Source organism: Clupea harengus, chromosome 3 (genome assembly GCF_900700415.2).
Source record: "Clupea harengus chromosome 3, Ch_v2.0.2, whole genome shotgun sequence".
NCBI lineage: Eukaryota > Metazoa > Chordata > Actinopteri > Clupeiformes > Clupeidae > Clupea > Clupea harengus.
The window spans coordinates 23,744,269-23,762,308 of NC_045154.1; the positions used below are offsets into that span (position 1 = coordinate 23,744,269).

Here is an 18,040-nt window from a genome sequence, read left to right on the forward strand (position 1 = left end):
TAAAAAAACGTAAGCAAATTCCATAGTTGTATTTGGTCTGCTAGCTTTGAAAACGAAAATTATATTTCTATTGGTTTGGAGAGAACAATGCCAGATAACAGTTCACATCCACCAACAGGCCAATTTTAAAGATCTTTATGAAAATCTTAATCCACAGTCTTGGCTACATCCTAGGTTAGCTTAAGCTCTCTACACTTGAGTCAGACTTGAGCAACCATATTACATACAATATCTGCTGTTCACACATTAAAAACAAGTTATTAAAAACAGATGACAGAGTAGGAGATAACTGTAGCAGCCAGATGAACTCAACAGCAAGCTAAATAGGGCATATTGATTATTATATTATAAGTTATTAGCTAGCTAGTTGTTGTTAGAATTGATAACCCATTTGTCTGCAGGGATTGAAACCACCTCAAAACCTACTTCAGTCAATGAAACAGATTCTCACTAACTACTGTTTTGTTTTTCTTCCTTTTCTTCTTCTTCTTCCCCTCCTATCTCCTGCGCTTCTGTTTCAAGTACTATGACAGATAGTTTCACAGTGTTGCAGTGCTGAGGGTATGGTGGCCCCGTAGGGAGTCTCTGGACATGTCGTTGTAGTCTCCTGCACAAATTCATAGATTTCAAGGGAGTTCTCACTGAACTGTGATTGCTGTGGACTGACGTGATCAGCTGTCCTAGGGGGAGCCCCCTTCCAGCTCTGGCCCCCCCTTCCAGCTCGGGGGCCCCGGGCGTTTGTCTGCCTTGCCTCCGCTGTCACGACGCCCCTGAGTGCATATAGGGTGCAGCCGTTGTCAGATACAGTCTGTAAATCTTACCGAATTCATATTTTGTGTCTGTTTCTGTGTGTGTATGTGTAAGTGTCAAGAGTTCCAGAGAGAGAGAGAGAGAGGACCGAATCGCACAAAACAAGAGGAAGGAGGTTAAAGTAAACTAAAGCTTTAAGCAGGGGGCAGGGAAACAGGAAAAAATAAGCATGGAATGCCGGAGTCAAAACATTGGAAGAAACAAAAAGGAGAGCTGGCGAGCAGAAAACGCAACACAGAAACAGACCTGAGAAAAGACGCAACAAACTGACAAGGCATAGTTACAAAGACAGAACGTAAATATACAGAACAATTAACCAGGAAGACAGACAGTAGGAAGAACAACAGGGAACAGGGGGTTACTGTAACACAGGAACAAACAGAAGCACATGGCAGTACAGCACAGCACATGACTCAAAAATAAAAATGTCAAAATAAATGTTAATGCTGAAACCCTGACAGTGTGCTTATACTTGAATCTTATTTTTGTTGTATCTTTGCAGATATATAAATGTGACTAATTTTGGGTGTGTCTTGAACATTGCAGTACATAGTTTGTGAATTATGTGTTTTGCTTCTATTTGGAAATAATAAAATATTGATAACAAAAAAGAACCTGCCCCATAGTGCTTCGGAGACCCCTGGTGTTCTGTCATTTCCAGGTGTGGTGAGCCATACTCTTTTGGAACACTGGCTTTGCATTAGCTAATGCATGACAGATATTCCTTGAGAAATATTCCTTGGGTGGTGGAGGGGCAGTGGTCTCCCACAGTGGCTAACTCTGGCGGACAATAGCAAGAAATGCAAACTTTGCCCACTGCAGCCACACTTAAGCTACAGTCATCGTTTCTCTTCAGGATCATTCCTCCCTCTAGCCTCGCCATCTGACTGAGATGTAACGCTGAAGTAGTGTGCTAAGTGAACTTGTTAAATCGCTAAGTCACCTTGCATTCCAATTTTTTTCGTTTTTCCTGGCTCCCCTATCTTTCTTTTTTTCCCCAACTGTATTTTTTCTTCTACTTTTTCCCCTCCTTATCCATATTCTCCTCGGGCCATTCAGCTAGCTATCCATAAGGCTTGAACCAGGAAGCAATCATTGGAAAAAATTCTTGGTAAAAGAAATTGTACTTAACCTTGGGGCAAAAAAACTTACATTAACATTTGCATTCATTTAATCACATTTTAACATTGTTCCAGTCCAGCCCTCATGACATTTACCACAAGTGCCCTTTAAGCTCTGGGCTCTACTGCTAGCAGAAAAGCCAGGATGATTAGTTCCTCTGAGGTTGTTTCCCTGAGGATCTGCCTTGAGAGATATCTATGTATTTTCTAGCTCTATCTTATGTGTCCACCCTCTCCTATCCTAAAATATCTACTATGCATGAGTGTCTCTACCAATGGTCTGTCAGAAAGACAATGGTCTGTCAGGAAGTAATTTTCTTAGAAACCCAATGAAAAGTATAGAAATCACAGTATAAAAGAGTTAGTACAAAAATGTAGGGGACAGAGAATAAATACATGGACTGCTGATACAATCACACACACACACACACACACACACACACACACACACACTCATAAAGACACACACACACACACACACACACACACACACACACACACACACACACACACACACACACACACACACACACACACACACACACACACAGACACAGACACTTCTGTCCTTGACCTCTATATGGTTTCATTTATGGTCCATCTGTGTTGTGTGTGAGTGAGGCCTTGCTTTGGCGTGATCTCCCCGCTTGATGGCCTGCTTTCATTAGCTCTGTGGATAACCTCTCTGATTGGGTTGGTGAGAGGGGCCACACAGCAGGGGCAGGAGCAGCACACACAGACACTTATGTCTCGGCCGAACAGGGTCAAAGGTCACTGCTCGCAGGTGGTGATGTGGTGGAGCTGATTTGATGTTGGACAAACTGAGGTCCTGCTTTGGTTACATCTTCATTTTCTTTTTAACTCATTTGCCTTTGGCACAAACACGTAAAGACAACACCCTTATACCCACAAACTCGTGATTGATAGGTAGGCTTGACTGTGTGGAGTAACAGAGGGATTCTCAATCTAAACAGTAATGAATGTTTCTCTCTCTTTCTCTCTCTCTCTCTGTCTCCCTTTTCTGATGGTAGTGTTTGTAAGGAATTGTAAGGAACTGTTCTCGGCAGTTTCTCATTTCCTTTGTCTCTTCAATTATTTGCCTCTCGCCTCTTTTGTGAACACAGTGCTGGTCATCACTTCGGACATTCCTGAACATCAGCGGTTTTGACGCCTCCATTGGCCAAATGCAGGATGACCTATCAGAGCACCACGAGGAGAGAAAGGGTCTGAGATGTGTCTATTACTCGCTGTTGACAAATGGAGAAAAGACGTTGACGACCTCCAACGGCGCTGTGCGTCACACTGGGTCAGTGCAGAGCGAGCGGCAGCTGCGAGGGGTCACGGATGCATGGAGTGAATGTCTCTGCACTTAAAAGTGTGTGCGAGAGAGACAGAGAGAGTGTGTGTGTAAGAGTGTGCACACCCGCGTCCGCTTTCTTTGTTCAAATCGTTGACTCATTCCGGCAGAGCTGCCGAATTCTGCTCCATGAGACATCATTAAAAGTAACATCTCTAGACAGGCATGTCATGTGTTATGGCTCTAGACCGCTCACATACACACACATACACTCAAATGCACATACACATACACACACACACACACACACACACACACACACACACACTCACTAACACGTCTCACTCTCTAAACCAAAAAGGAAGCTCCTATTAGAACATACTTCCACCCGACCCCCACCCCTTGCCCCCCTCTTTTACCCACAATCCTTAGCAGCAGGTCAGGCCCCTCTCGCCGAACGCCTCTTGTTATTTGTCTGCTCTCAAGCTGAGCAGAAGGATTTGTGTTCATTAGTTCTGCTGCGGGGCTTTAGCACCATTCAGAGTCATGAGATCTCCACCTAACCGACAACAAAGAGAGTTTGAATGTTGTGTGTATTTGAGGGTAGCTGGGTAAGAGAACTATTTATCAATAGTTCTGGTTTCATCTGGGTTATGGTCTGGAACTGAGAACTTGAAGTTGAAGAGAACTTGTCATGTACTACTAATCAGCAAGCAGCATTTTCTCATATTCTCATTTGAAATGTCAACATGGCTGCCATCATATGGTAACAAAAGATGCAACATTCGGACCCCTCTTGCCTGAAGTTATGTGAGTAAAGTCAAAGTACAGAGGGGCGTAGGCCTTTATTGAGGTCAATAATGTTATGCCTCATCTCAATGCAGTAGGTAAGTGTGCCATCATTTTCTCTACGCAGCTACTTTTGCCTTGATCACAGCATTCGTGATGCAAGTTGCTATCTGTCTTCCAGTTTAATCTGGGTTAATGCTTGGCTATGACTATTAGCCAATTTAAATTCAAGTTGAATATTTCCAGACCACAGAGAACAGAGTGAGTGTGCGTTTGGCAGAAACCAGGCAGGTATTGTTACGTCCTAAGACATGTATGTATTTATTAGGGGTTTGTTTTGGTTGGTTTGGCTGCCATGGGCGTCGGTAGACCTGAGGCGTCCGGGGCTACAGCCCCAAATGTGCCAAATGATCAGCAACAGGAGATAACTCTTCCTCCACCTCTAGCCTCGTCTGTGATCATTGCCATCATCCCTTTTATTTTTGAAAAAGCTTCTTATATCCATAGGCCTTGCCTTAGGGAATTAGTTAGCTAGCTACCACCAGATGCCAACAATGACAAGCCCTATAACTGGTGCGTTCTCGCTTTCTTCACAAAATGTGCACGTGCCAAGTAGTGTGAGTTGCTGTTTGAATGCTGCTTATAGGCTTGACCTAATAGGTACTTGCCTTTTTTTTTTTTATATATGATTATCTTCGAGGGCTTTAATGCATGATCGGAACGATAGATGAATAGATCTGGGGCTATTTTTATTATTATTATTCTCATTTTTTGTAATCCAGACAACCAGGGCTATTCAAGCTATAGCCCCACGTGCCCAGGCCTAACGTCGCCCATAGATTATACTTCCTGTGTTAACTTCACGTAAATGACTAATTCCAATTATTATTTTCAAAACTTATTTTGTGTGCTGTACTATGAAAAGTGTAGAGGAAAGACTGCAAGCGTCAAGTGAATTTGATGGCATGGTGGCTTACAGAAGTGTATGAGCCACTTTGCGATCACCCATGATGATCCACCCTTTTTGCTGATTGGCCATGATTGGTGGCCTGGGGTTGATTGAGCTGTTACCGTAGTAACAGTTCAGCACAGTGGGTAGGAATGGTTAAGAGACAACAAAATGATAACCACAATCTCACTCCTCAGTGTGAAGCACTCCTGTACTCAGCAATCAGACACACCAGGGCTGAACATGGCTCTTGATCTGGACTTTGTACAGTTCAAAGCAGCCCTTTTTCTTCTTCTTTTTTTTTTTTTTGATTGAGATTGTCTTTCTGATTCTGAAACAAAGACATAGCAAGGGCGAGAGAAAGGAATGCTGACACACGTCCTTGCAAGACGCAAGACACTCACACACACAACAGAACTAATATATCATTCCACCAGCTCTTGGGATACGGTGAGAAGATAAAGCAACATGCCTTGCTTGACAAGTGATGGCTTGTTGAGTCCCTTAAACGTGTGTTCAGACAGACAAGTGTGTGATTACAGGAGCATCATACGAGTACTTAACAGCTCTGCTCTGCCCCTCAGCAACTAGAAGAAGCTAATCTTCCTCTACAGTCAGCATTATATTTACCCTGGATATGAGTGTCATAAATATGAATTATGTTATTGTAATATGTTGCTTCCCACAAACCAGCTTTGGGTAGCTAATGCAAAATAAAACTAACACAGCCTAGCACAGATTATCAAATACAGAGCATCACAACACTGACTGTAGATCATTAAGGATTAATTTAAGGTCACAACACCTCTGCGTGAATGCTGTGGCTGGTGTTAAATGAAGTGAGAGAGGAAAAAATGATTCTGTACTTCTACAGTGTGCCTGTAGCCTAATGACTGCCACACTAAATCTCACAAATATAAATGAGTTCGGTCAGGAAACTCTGAGGGCTACGCTGCCACGCTGCTACGCTACGCTGGTTGGTTCTCCGTTGTTACCATGAGCCTATCCTGTTCTCCCCCACCCCCTGCACTGCTGTTGGAATATTTTTGTATGAAATGAAAAAAGGAATTGATTTACAGAATACCCCTTGATTTAGATAAGATGGGGTTAGTATTAAACCGTTGGAATTTGAAATAAGAGGGCGTGACCTCACGTTGACCCAAGGTAAATAATGGGTGTTGTATCAGATACAGTATCGCCTTCTGATTTGAGTGGGGTCAGATGGGAGGTCAAACCTAATTGGCTCTAGGGGTCAACCAAACAGGGCATAGGTGGGAGGTGTTAGGTAACGTTTTAAATATAGTGGTAGTATAGATATCCTGCAGATCTGTTCCGGGTATTCATCTCTTTGTTGTGGCTTAAATCTTACAATAAATCTGATGAGAACTTCATATCCTGGTTTCGAATCGCTGATTGAGGATTGCATGGGAATGCAATAGACGCAACACTGCCTTGTTAAGAGCAGTGCTGTGCTGTGCAGTGAGTTCTCCCATTCCACCTCCTTCCCCAGCATCACCTGTCTATATCTCCATTCACCCCCCTCTTCCCCAGCATCACCTGTCTACATCTGCATGAGCTAAGGGGGGTTGTTTACACACCCGGCTGTTGTTGTGTTTGTTCAGCAGCAGCAGCATTTACGGAGCAGCATTTACGCAGCAGTGAGTACAGTGCTGGCTATGGCTGCATTAAACAGCAGCAGCAGCTTAAGCAGATTTAGTCCACCGAGACCAAACATGCCATTATTAGCTACCATTTCATTTACAAAAATAAAACCTCCTAACCTATCCTGGGTGTTGTCTGACTGAAACTCACAGATGAGCACAGGAAGCTTTGGGGAGAAGTTGAAATGATTTCTAGAAAACAACATGATTGACTGCCAGGTACTTACAACACTGATGTTACAGTTGGATCAGCATGAACACATGTTTTTGTAAAACTGTACCATAATAAACTTCTTTTTAAAGCTGTGCAGAGTTTCACTTAGTGTATCCTAAGTGAAGAGACGCAGTAGCTCATCTCCATACAAAAATGCGTATCTGTACTATAATGTACGTCTCTTCGGATAAAAGTTTCTATACTGGACAGTGAAGCTGATGGCCGGGAGTACACAGAAGATACTTTTATGTAATCATTTGGAGAATACTGGCAGCCGTTTTTTTTAAACCATCCATCGATCCATACTGACAACTGCTTTGAATGCATACTATGCATTTAACTAATCCTTATGTACTCTGCAATGATATTTGCAGTCACAATTTCCATGCGGTAAAGTATCTTTCCCACATGTATCTTTCCCCCATGTGAGCTATATTTTAGTTGTGACCCTTGGGCACTATGGGCACACATTAAATCCCTTCAAAGCCAAATTACACAGTTGTAAGTGGTACCTGACACTATAAATGTCATGAGCTGTTTTTTAAGGATGTTTGGTGACATGACCATTGGTAGCCTTTAAGCTGTCATTAATCTGTTGCCGAAAGGGTGTTTTGAGGTGACCCCAACTGGGGCTGATATACTGATGGAATCCAGGACTGAGGAAGTTCATTGCAATCCTGTTGTAGCTCAACTAGTACAGTAGGGTGCTAATAAAACTAAGGTAATAACACTAAGGTATAACTTTAAGATATAACACCAAGGTAATAACACTAGGGTTTAACATTAAGATATAACACTAAGGTAATAACACTAGGGTTTAACATTAAGATATAACACTAAGGTAATAACACTAGGGTTTAACATTAAGATATAACACTAAGGTAATAACCAAAGGTAATAACACTAAAGTATAACACTAAGGTAATAACCCCCGGTAATAACACTAAGGTAATAACCCCCGGTAATAACACTAAGGTAATAACACCAGGTAATACGACTTAGGTAATAACCACAGGTAATAACCCCAGGTAATGACACTAAGGTATAACACTAAGGTGATAACCCCAGGTAATAACACTAAAGTATAACACTAAGGTAATAACCCCCAGTAATAACACTAAGGTAATAACCCCAGGTAATAACACTAAGGAAATAACATTAAAGGTAACAGGTTTAATGCCCAGGGAGCACACATACTGATCTGCGTTAAAGTTACACTATGCAACAATTTGACACTTTTTGAGGTATGGTTTTATAAGCAACTAGTTTTGGTACCATCCTCAAATTCATTTTGATAGCATATGGTCATGTGAAGGACAGATAAACACCTGTGTCTTCCCCACTAGCCATCCAAGATATGCCCTATGTAGTTCTGTGTAAGGGGCTGGAACCCCCTGCAAAAATGAAATAAAAGCTTTCACACGCATGACATTGCCAGCTATACTGCCAAAAGACACCAGTTAGTGTGTTGGCAAGCTTCTATGAGTGTCAGCTGGGCTGTTGGTGGTGTTTGCAAGGTTTTTGCATGCCTTTTAGGTAGTTTGCTTACTAGTTTTGGAACAGAACTCAGTATTGCTGCTTTAAGTAGCTTTGTATACACATCCACTAAATGACCAACTGTAAACGGCGAAACTGTGAGCTGTGAAAACACCAGTCTTGAACATCGAAACAACCAAGTACAGTACCTTGTGCCCATCAACCTTCACTGTAGTTTGTCATCACACTGGCTTTCTTATCTGTCTAGAGACTTTGAAGACATATTCCCTACCAAAGCAACGAGTCACACTTGATCAAATATGGTCTTGGTTGCATTGTATCTACACAAGCACATGGGAACACAAGTAATAGTGCACAGATTGTTTGTATTTAGATAAATTAGGTCAGGGTCCACGTAAGGTCAAAATACCATTGGGTTGTTACAAACACAAAATTAGTGAGTCACACAACATCATGTAAAATATGACAACAAATCTACAAGAGTACTATAATAGGAAGTGTATCCAAGTGTGTAACTTATCTTGGGTCAAACAACTTTGAACAGGGTGGTGCTATGTCTATCACCTTCCTGTCTGGAGTTTATGCCTGCTGGAAATGCTTGACTGGTATGAGAGAAAGAGAAAGAGAGAAAAAAAGAGAATGCAAAAGAGAGAGAGAGGGGTAAAGAGAAACAGTGACTGAGAAAGAGAGAGAGAGAAAAATACAGAGACTGCAAGAGAGAGAGGGGGTTAAAGAGAGAGACAGAGTAAGAGAAAGCAAGAGAGAGAGAGAGAGGTAACAAAGAGACAGAGATAGCCGTGTACCCCAGCGGAGGACAGAGTGGCGGCCCAGAGTTGTGTCAGGGTGGACAAGGAGACATGCAGCCCTTTAAAATGTCCCAGGGGACCCTTTATTTCCCATGCATAGTTTGGACAGGTGTGTAGTGGAACCTTTTTTTTGACGAGTTTTACAAAAAAAAAAAAAAGAAAGAAAGAAAACAAGCTTGACATTCTTCATCATTTTCTGTGTCATCAATGTTATTATTCACAAAATATTTCAACGAATGTTAGTTTGTGTTCAAAATTTGTTGTCGATTCATCAATCAGTGTCCTCCAAAGTGATGGGTGTGGACAAGGAAAAGTGCTGTAAAAACATAAATACCATACAAAAAAGCGTCTAAAACTAAAACATACAGCATTTTTTGTTTGTACAACACAGTGTTATAAAAAGAGGATCTGAATGGTTGAAATAGCATTCCTTCAGTACTGGTTTCTTCCAGTGGCGACGAGTTAAAAAAAAAATAACCACTCTAGGTTGGAGAACAAAGAGGACTCACAACGACTGTAAACACTCCATGGATGGGGTGGGGGGGCATGACTGATACAGCACCGTTCAAAAACCACAACAGCAAAGAGATCCCCACTCCTCTCCCTACGTCCGCCATCTGTTGTCCACGAGGATAAACAACAGCACAAGGTGGTGGGCCCGTTCATGGCTTCTCTTTTGTAACACAGGAGAACGGGGGGGGGGGGGGGGGGGGGGGGGGGGGGGGGGGGTGTATTGGGTGAGGTGACACCACAAGTAACAAACAGGAAGTCCACTTGGTGGGCATCTGTGATTGGATGCATGGGGAGGAAGTGGCCCAACATCTGGGCTGTGTATGAAACGAGTCTTTGTCTTTGTTAAGGCTTTGTCAGGTTAGCCTGTGGTAAGGGAGGATTGCGTGACGCTGTTCAATTCGGTTGCAGGCTACCTGACTGTAAACTGGCAACAAGTGAATAGCAGAGAGAAATGTGGAGAGGGGGGGGAAGAGTGACAGTTATTGATCATCTGTAGTTCATATTTGCCATTTTTTTTAAATCGGTTTCATATCATGTTTCATTTTTTGGGGGAGAGGGGGGGGGGGACAGAATAAACAGACACAAAACCAAAACAGAACACTTGACTAAATAACACAGAACTCCCATAACAGTGCAAACCCAAACATCGCAGGTCTGTGAGGATCACGTGACGTCTGACACAGCCTCCTTCAGCCTCTCCGCCCTCTCATAAAATGGACGGCACGATTGGTCCTCGTCAGGACAAATTACTAAATACTGGGACAAAAGGCCTGCATAAACATCAGGCCTCAGATCTCACAGAAACCAGCATATAACTGAGGAGATGGACACAGTACTGGACGTCAAGATCAACCTATTCCCTGTGATTACTGTGAGCACACAGGTAGTTTAAGAAATCTACACTTCAAATGAACCAACAAAAAAGGACCCAAGTACTTTTTTTCCATTTTAAACACACTTGAATCAAACTTGAAATGTTTCTTTTTCAACAGTATGAAATAAAAATGTACAAATAAAAATACAAATATATATATTTTTTTCAAACATGTTAGGTAGTATTTGTTTGACTTGAAATCGGTATGGACTCAAAGATAAATATTTCACATTTTCCCATACTAGGAAATATTTATTTCTTTTAGTGATATTTCATTACAATTGGCAGCCTTCGTGAACTGTTCTAATTCTGCACTTCAGTGAAAGAGTTTCACTTTAACTTTAAAATTGCAGTCAGGATAAGAACATAATTTTCGTGAGACATCTTACAAACCCACCCCAACCACAAGGAGCGCAAGGATTCTTTTTCCCCCCACTAGAGGGCAGACTTTTTCTGAACAGTCAGCGATCAAATGAACATCATGATCAAATAGTCTTAATGATTCAAACAAATGTTGCCGAGCGACCACAAGGGGAACTGAATGCCGTACATGAGCCGGTCCACAATCACACAGAAAACTGTGACCTGTGAAGGAGTCTGGAGGTTGGCCATACGATGGTGTATGTGTGTGAGTGAGTAGGTAGCACATCTTTTCTCTTTTAGTGTAATACGAACTTGACCCATGAAAGAAAAACAAAAACAAAACAAGTCACCATAGTAACAAAGCCAGCGACACCGGGGGGGTCACAGGAGGCGGTGACACCCCGCTTTGAAGCGCTCGGGCGAGTAACAGTCCCGCTTTTGAAGACGCTGTCCAACACAGCAAGCTAGTAAGAGGCGTGGTGAGCACGCCGTACGAGGCGAGATGCCAGGGTAGGAAGAAGAGGCTGCAGTGGGGTGGGGGGGCACTGTCTGTCTGGAGATGGGGTGGGGTGGGGGGGCTCATTTGACGTGCTCAGCGCTGTGTGAGGAGCAGTAGTACTTTTTGTGGGCTATGAAGGTGGAGAGGCTGCTGAACTTGATGTTGCAGAGGCGGCAGAAGCACGTGCTCCCGTTCTGAAGTGCCGCTACACTAACCGCAGCTCCCATCGCAGGCTTGGGTGGGGCCACCGGTGTGAGGGTGGAGCCTATAGGGAGGGGCTTTTCAGGGGGCGTGTGCGGTGCCGGGTTGAGCCCCGCCTCCGGGACAGGGGAGACAGTCAGCTGGAGCGCCCCTGTGGGCGACAGTGCCTGGGATACCGCTTTAGGCGAGACGCCCCCACCTGCGGGGCTTCCGTTGACCTGTGGCGAGGGCGGGGAGCCGTTGCGCAGCAACGAGGGGGCATTAATGCTGTCCCTGCGGGGGCGCGGGCTGGGCCGAGGGGACGTGGTGGGGGGCGCAGCGTCCCTGGGACTGCCACTGGAGCTGGGGCTGATGGGGGCCGCCGTGGTCTGAGCCTCCCCCTGCTGCAGAGAGAGCACCAGCCCGTGCGCTGAGCGGAAGTGCTCCACCAGGTCGGTGGTCAGCGCCCGGCCCGGCGGGCAGTAGGGGCACACTACAGGCGCAGCCCCTGTGGGCGGGTGGGGAGCCGCGGTGCCACCCAGCTTAGCAGAGTGCACCGCATGTGGAGGGCTGGTGGAAGCCTCGGAGCCTGGCAGGGAGGGGAGGTGAGCCACAGGTACGGCGCCCAGAGAGGCCTTCCCGGCCGAGGCCACCTTGGGCGGGGTGGGGCCCTCGGCGTGGAGGCTCTTAGGGGAGGTGGAGGCGGGCCTCTTGAGGCGCTGCAGCTGCTCTAGGGTGTGCGGCTGCAGGGTGGTGGCCGGGCAGTAGTAGGTCTTGTGCGCCAGGTAGTTCTCAATGCTGTTGAAGCTGATGCTGCAGGCCGTGCACTTGTGGTAGTCGGAGAGGGGCAATGCGGGCAGGCCGCTGCCCCCGCCACCACCTCCTCCACCCCTCGAACCCCCTCGCACCCGGGGCCGCTTGCTCAGGTCAATAGGACCTTCGCCCTCGGGGCTGGTGCTGGGTGAATGCATGCCGGGTATCCCTGCGGATGATGAAGAGGAAGTGGCTGCTGCTGCAGAGGCCACTTCCTGTTTGACGGGCAGGCCTGGCAGAACGGAGGAGCTGGATGCTAGGGCTTGGCTGCGCGCCATGTGGATCTCGTACATCTTTTTACGTTTGCGGGTGCGGATGGGCTGGGGAAGGAAGGCGGCCTTGGCAGCCGGTGGCACCCGCTGTTGTGAGGGGTCATGGCGCGAGGCGCAGTAGAAGCGCTTGTGCACCAAGTAGTTGTCATGACGACTGAAGCGGATATTGCAAGCCCCGCAGAAGGTGCGGGTGGGGTCGTCCTCTGGCTCCTCTGTGGCAGAACCACCGCCACCACCTCCGCCGCCACCACTGTTGGGGCTTGCGCTGCCCTCGCTGGCCCGTCCCCCGCCGGTCACACCCCCGCCCTCACCTTCTGAGGACGAGGAGCATCCCACCTCCCTCGACCCCCCGTGGGGCTCGCTCTTCACGTCTGCCGCCGGCCGGCCCTCTGAGGCCCCACCCGGCGCTGCTGCTTCCACTTCGCTGGGGGAGGCTGACGCGGCTCGGCTGCCCCCAGACGCTCCACCCGACGGAGGGGGGACGGCGGAGGCCGTGGTGACGTCCTTGGCATGCCCGGGTGCCGGCTCCCCCTGGTGGTGTCTGCTGGAGCAGTAGAGGCGCTTGTGCACATAGAAATTGTTAATGTTGTTGAAAGTGATGTCGCACTCGAAGCAGTGCGCCCCCTTGTGGACGGGTACGGGAGAGCCGGACGGGTAGAAGCCCTGCTGGGCTGCCGCCGCCGCTGCCGCTGCTGCTGTTGCTGCCGTTACCGCCAGCTGCCCCTGGCCCTGCTTCAGCCGGCTGTGCACCATCTCAGACATCTTGGCCAGGATCTCGGAGGCTTGCGGTATCATGGCCGCCTCGGCACTGAACACGTACTGTGGCAGGAACACGGCGCCCCCGGGGAGTGTTGACCCGCCAGGACTGGTATGGGCGGGACTGGAGCCTGGGGTCGGGCTGGTGGGCTCCGCCTTCACAGCCACGCCTGCAGGGCTCTTCGGAGAGGTGGACTTCTGCGAGGTCGTCCCGTCACCGGGATCACTGTGATGACCTCCCTGACCTCTGACCTCCTCCTCTTCACCCCCGTCCCTCTCACCGTTCCCCTCGTGCTCGGTGTCCGACTGTGGTTCCTCTTTGACCCTGACCCTGCAGGGGAGGAGGTCCAAAGGGGAGCAGCCTCCGCGGGGGGTGGAGGAGCCCCCATTGGTGCCCGGACTGGAGGAGTTGGGCCGGGGCACACAGGCAGCCGACTCTCTGTCCTGGGACTTGGGGTGCTGGGTGGAGGAGGAGTGGTTGGTGCCCTGCCTGGGAGTGGGGCTGCGCTCGGCGGGCATGCGCACCTCCAGGTGGGTGCGTACATGCTGCTGGAGGAGGGCGGGGGTGTCGGCTGCCGCCCCGCACACCTGGCATTTCAGGACAATCCCAGAATCCCCGGGGCTTAGGCCTGCCGGCAGGAAGCACAGAGCAGAGTGAGTCAGAGAGGGTCACATCACAATGACTTCACTGAGCAATCCACAGACACTCATGAACTTAAAGACAAACATTCACATACACACACTTACGCACACGCACATACTCCTATATACAATATATATATATAACTTCAGGTCACAGTCACATACTCACAAACACACACACATACACACTCACATTCATACGTTTATAAATACACACACACTTGTACACTTAGAAATACACACACAATCATAAACGTACAAATACACACACACTTACTCTTTACTATACTGATCTGTTTTACTCAGATGCTGATGAGACAAGCTGCCATCCTATTCCCGTCAGGGCTCTTTGACAGTGCAGTGCACTCACCTGCAGCTAGAGGGAGCTTGGGTGTCCCCGGGCCAGGGGAGTAGGAGTCACTGCGTGCCCCGGGCTGGCACACCATGTGGCTCGTGACCAGGTGGCTGTAGAGGATGTCCCGTGTGGTGGAGATGAAGCCGCAGCCGTGACACACTCCGCTGAGCGTGTCTGTGTGCACCTTCAGGTGGCGCTCACAATTGGCCTTAGTGGTGAAGGCAGACAGGCAGATCAGACACATGAAGGGACGTTCGCCTGGGGCAGACAGAGACACACAAACACACACACACACACACACACACGCACCAACACACACATGCATACACAGACACAGACAAAAGAGAGAGATGCCAGTTAATCCACAATTCCTGAATGACCAAACAGCCAGACTCCAGAATCAATCACTATCAAAGACCGATGGCTACTTCAGCCCACAGGCGCTAAGCCTCTGTGCTTTGGGATTAACTCAATTTTAAGCTCCTCACCGGTCATCCTCTAAATCAATGATACAGTTTTGTTTGGTATTTTTAGGTTAGTCTCAGATTTCACCATCATGACATGGATACTGGTAAAGACAGACAAGCTGAATAGATACTTAATGGTAAATGTATATTCATAGCATGAATTTAAAGTAATCATCCCTTCCAAAGATCTGTTCCACCAATGGGGAGAGAGCAACCATAGGTTGCAGATGCTCTGTGCATATGGAGATGATGTTCACATCTGCATTGGCAGCGCTACATTAGCTTCACATCAAACGTGTTCAGCATGTCAACACGAGAGCCTTGCAACCCATGGTTACTAATACCCATGGTTACAAATAACGACAGCAGAAATAGCTTTTCCATTTACAGCCTAGATATTTCTATCAATATTTTATGACTTCAATAAGCATACAGGAAGAATTAAAAACATGGCTCACACGGCTTACAAGGAAGTTGTTAAAGTTAAAGACAGCTAATTATGAAGCACATCAATGGGATTTCATTTGAATCCTTCTAAACCACATCAATACTGTGTTCGATTCTAATTACAGGGATTGTTGGAGGGGGTGTGGTTGCATCCTGAGCCTGGAGAGATTTGAGACGACACATGAAATGAAGTGACATGACAGGTAGAGAGAGGATGAGTGCTGACCACTGTGAGTGCGCATGTGGATCTCCAGCGAGCTGGCACTGGGGCAGCTTTTGTTGCACTGGGGGAAGGGGCAGACGCGCTCGTTGGGGTAGGAGTCCTTGGACTTGTCCTGGGGCGGGGAGGAGGCCGCCGGCTGCTTCTGTCGGCTGGCGCAGTAGTACATGAGGTGGGCGTGCAGGTTGCGCTCGCTCCGGTACCAGATCCCACAGTCCTTACAGGGGAAGATGTCCTCTGTTGCAAGATGAAGATGCAGACAATCAGAGGGGAAAACCAAGGACAGGAATGCGTTGTGGCTATAATTCAATATTCTTCAAGTATTGGTACAAAACAGCTCACATATGGCTACACTGACAAAGATGTGATTAAGTATTCAGAATGCAAATGGTGTAATGTAATTTACAATTACAGACAACACACTGGAGGTGGGAACTGGACACACCATGTCAAAGATAACTAGAGGGAAGGACAAAGAGAGAGAGAGAGAGAGAGAGAGAGAGAGAGGTAGAGAGACTGACTGAACTGGATATTGAATGGAAGTGCTTTTCTAACTTTTGCCACTTCTGTGCACACTGGTTGATGTGAGCCTACAGCATGAGTAGCCCATTAAGTCATAAAAAAACATAAAGAGTCAAGGCCTACTCTTGTCTCACAAAGTCTTCCTGCTCTCTTTGAGGATTTGGGCTGACCGTAATGACACATCAGGCTGTAGCAGTAACAGCGAGTGAAAGAGCTAAATTCACAAATAAAATCTCTCAAGTTGAGGACAGTTGTCATAAAAAGGTGATTCAATAACGACACCCCCCTTTTCCCCACATAATGTAGATACACGGACGCAAATTCACACTTATTACACGCTCCATCATCTCCAAGGCAACAGAAACGCAGGTTTGAGTGCGTAAGCAAAGTCGTGTGCTAATGCAAATGTGTGAGAGCATGTTCAGGTGTGTATATATGTATGTGTGGTTGTGTGTGTTAACGTGTGTGTGTGTGTGTGTGTGTGTGTGTGTGTGTGGTGTCAGGGCTCACGCTGGTTTATCGCAGGGCTGTGTCTGATAACGCCTCTGGAGCACTCGTAATTAGCCTCCCACTCTGAGCTACGCTAACGTGGCAGGAAGCCGGGATACGGCCGATCATGTTCTACCCTTTAGGCTGATCAGAGGTGATTAATCACGGGACTCATCAGAGCAGGTCCGCGCTCCACGCTCTCTCTGTGTCTAACGCTAGCTATCACCACCGATAGTGAGAGCAGACGGAGCAGCAAGTGCTGTGCCAACTCCTCTACTGTCTCTCCCTCACTGCCTGCTAAGGACTCTGCTGCCACCCTGTGGTGAAATGAAGGACACAGAGAGCAAAAGAGATGGAACTAAAACTGGTCTGGCGTATGTGTGCTGTTTTTTTTTGTTCGTTTTTTCCAAATTCTGCCTCAGAGTCACATATGAGCTCTTCCAAGAACTGCAATGCAGGATTAGCCAACATAATATGACAAACACATATAACTAGAATATGTGTGTCTGTGTGTCTCTGTGTGTCTCTGTGTGTCTCTGTGTGTCTCTGTGTGTCTCTGTGTGTGTGCGTATGCTTGTATCCATGGACACTCACTGTTGATGACGGCCGTGGCCAGAATGGCGGCCATGCCAGCCTGCTGGGGCAGGAGCTGGATCTCAGTGAGCATGCCTGCCGGGTAGGCAGGCTCCTCCTTCACAGGTGCATTGTGGGACTGCGTGGCCACTGTCTTGTGCATGGGGGTGCAGGAGAGACGGGCCACCAGATCGCCCCCACTAGACACCTCCTGCGTCAGCTTACAGAAGAGCTCCTCTCCTGGCGAAGTCAAACACAGACATGTCAGTCTCTGACGGCACCAAGACACTCTTATGGCATGTGTGTGTACAGGGAAAATCACCTGAACTCATACATATGAGAACACACCTTGGTCTGCCTAGGACACTGTCTTACCTACCCTTGCAGATGCACACCAGTACACAAGCATGACATACAACTTACTGAACAACACTCATGTAAATACACACACACACGCATGCACGCACACGCAGACACAAACATTCACATTCACAAAATACATGTCAATACACATATCACTTTTAAAAGATCCACATTAGGTCTAAAAACCTATAATAGACCAAAACATTTGTAATGTTCATAATGTGTACTCAATAATTCAATTCCGGTACGATACCAGTAACACGGAGAGCTGAGGTGAAGACGGTATATCTTACCTTGGCTGTAGATGGTGCAGTTAGCTTCCGAGGGCTCAGCTGTCACTGGGACTTTAACAAGCCAGCAGTCCATGTCCTCACAAAGAAGCGTTAGCACGGTGCCCTGAGGGTGCAGACACACACACACACACACACACAGAGAGAGAATATATCTGGTCAACCATTTTGTATTACTCTCCTTAAAAGACTTTTACACTCTGCTACATAGATTTTTCCCTTGAAGCAGGAGCACTCAGTGGTCCATTTGTGAAGCTT

At 47.0% G+C, this 18,040-nt stretch overlaps 1 protein-coding gene across 2 annotated transcripts in view; it reads right to left on the minus strand.

Annotated features, from left to right (window-relative positions):
• Positions 1-9,862: 9,862 nt before the first annotated feature.
• zfpm1 (zinc finger protein, FOG family member 1) overlaps positions 9,863-18,040 on the minus strand; it is an 80,903-nt gene continuing 72,725 nt past the window's right edge. For both annotated transcript variants that reach the window (XM_031565115.2, XM_012832564.3), the window contains exons 5-9: positions 17,786-17,888; positions 17,151-17,369; positions 15,552-15,782; positions 14,427-14,669; positions 9,863-14,043 (exon numbers count right to left, since the gene is read on the minus strand). In XM_031565115.2, coding sequence (XP_031420975.1) covers positions 11,474-14,043; positions 14,427-14,669; positions 15,552-15,782; positions 17,151-17,369; positions 17,786-17,888 — 3,366 coding nt within the window. In that variant the 3' untranslated portion in view covers positions 9,863-11,473. The remainder of the gene's footprint in view (positions 14,044-14,426; positions 14,670-15,551; positions 15,783-17,150; positions 17,370-17,785; positions 17,889-18,040) is intronic.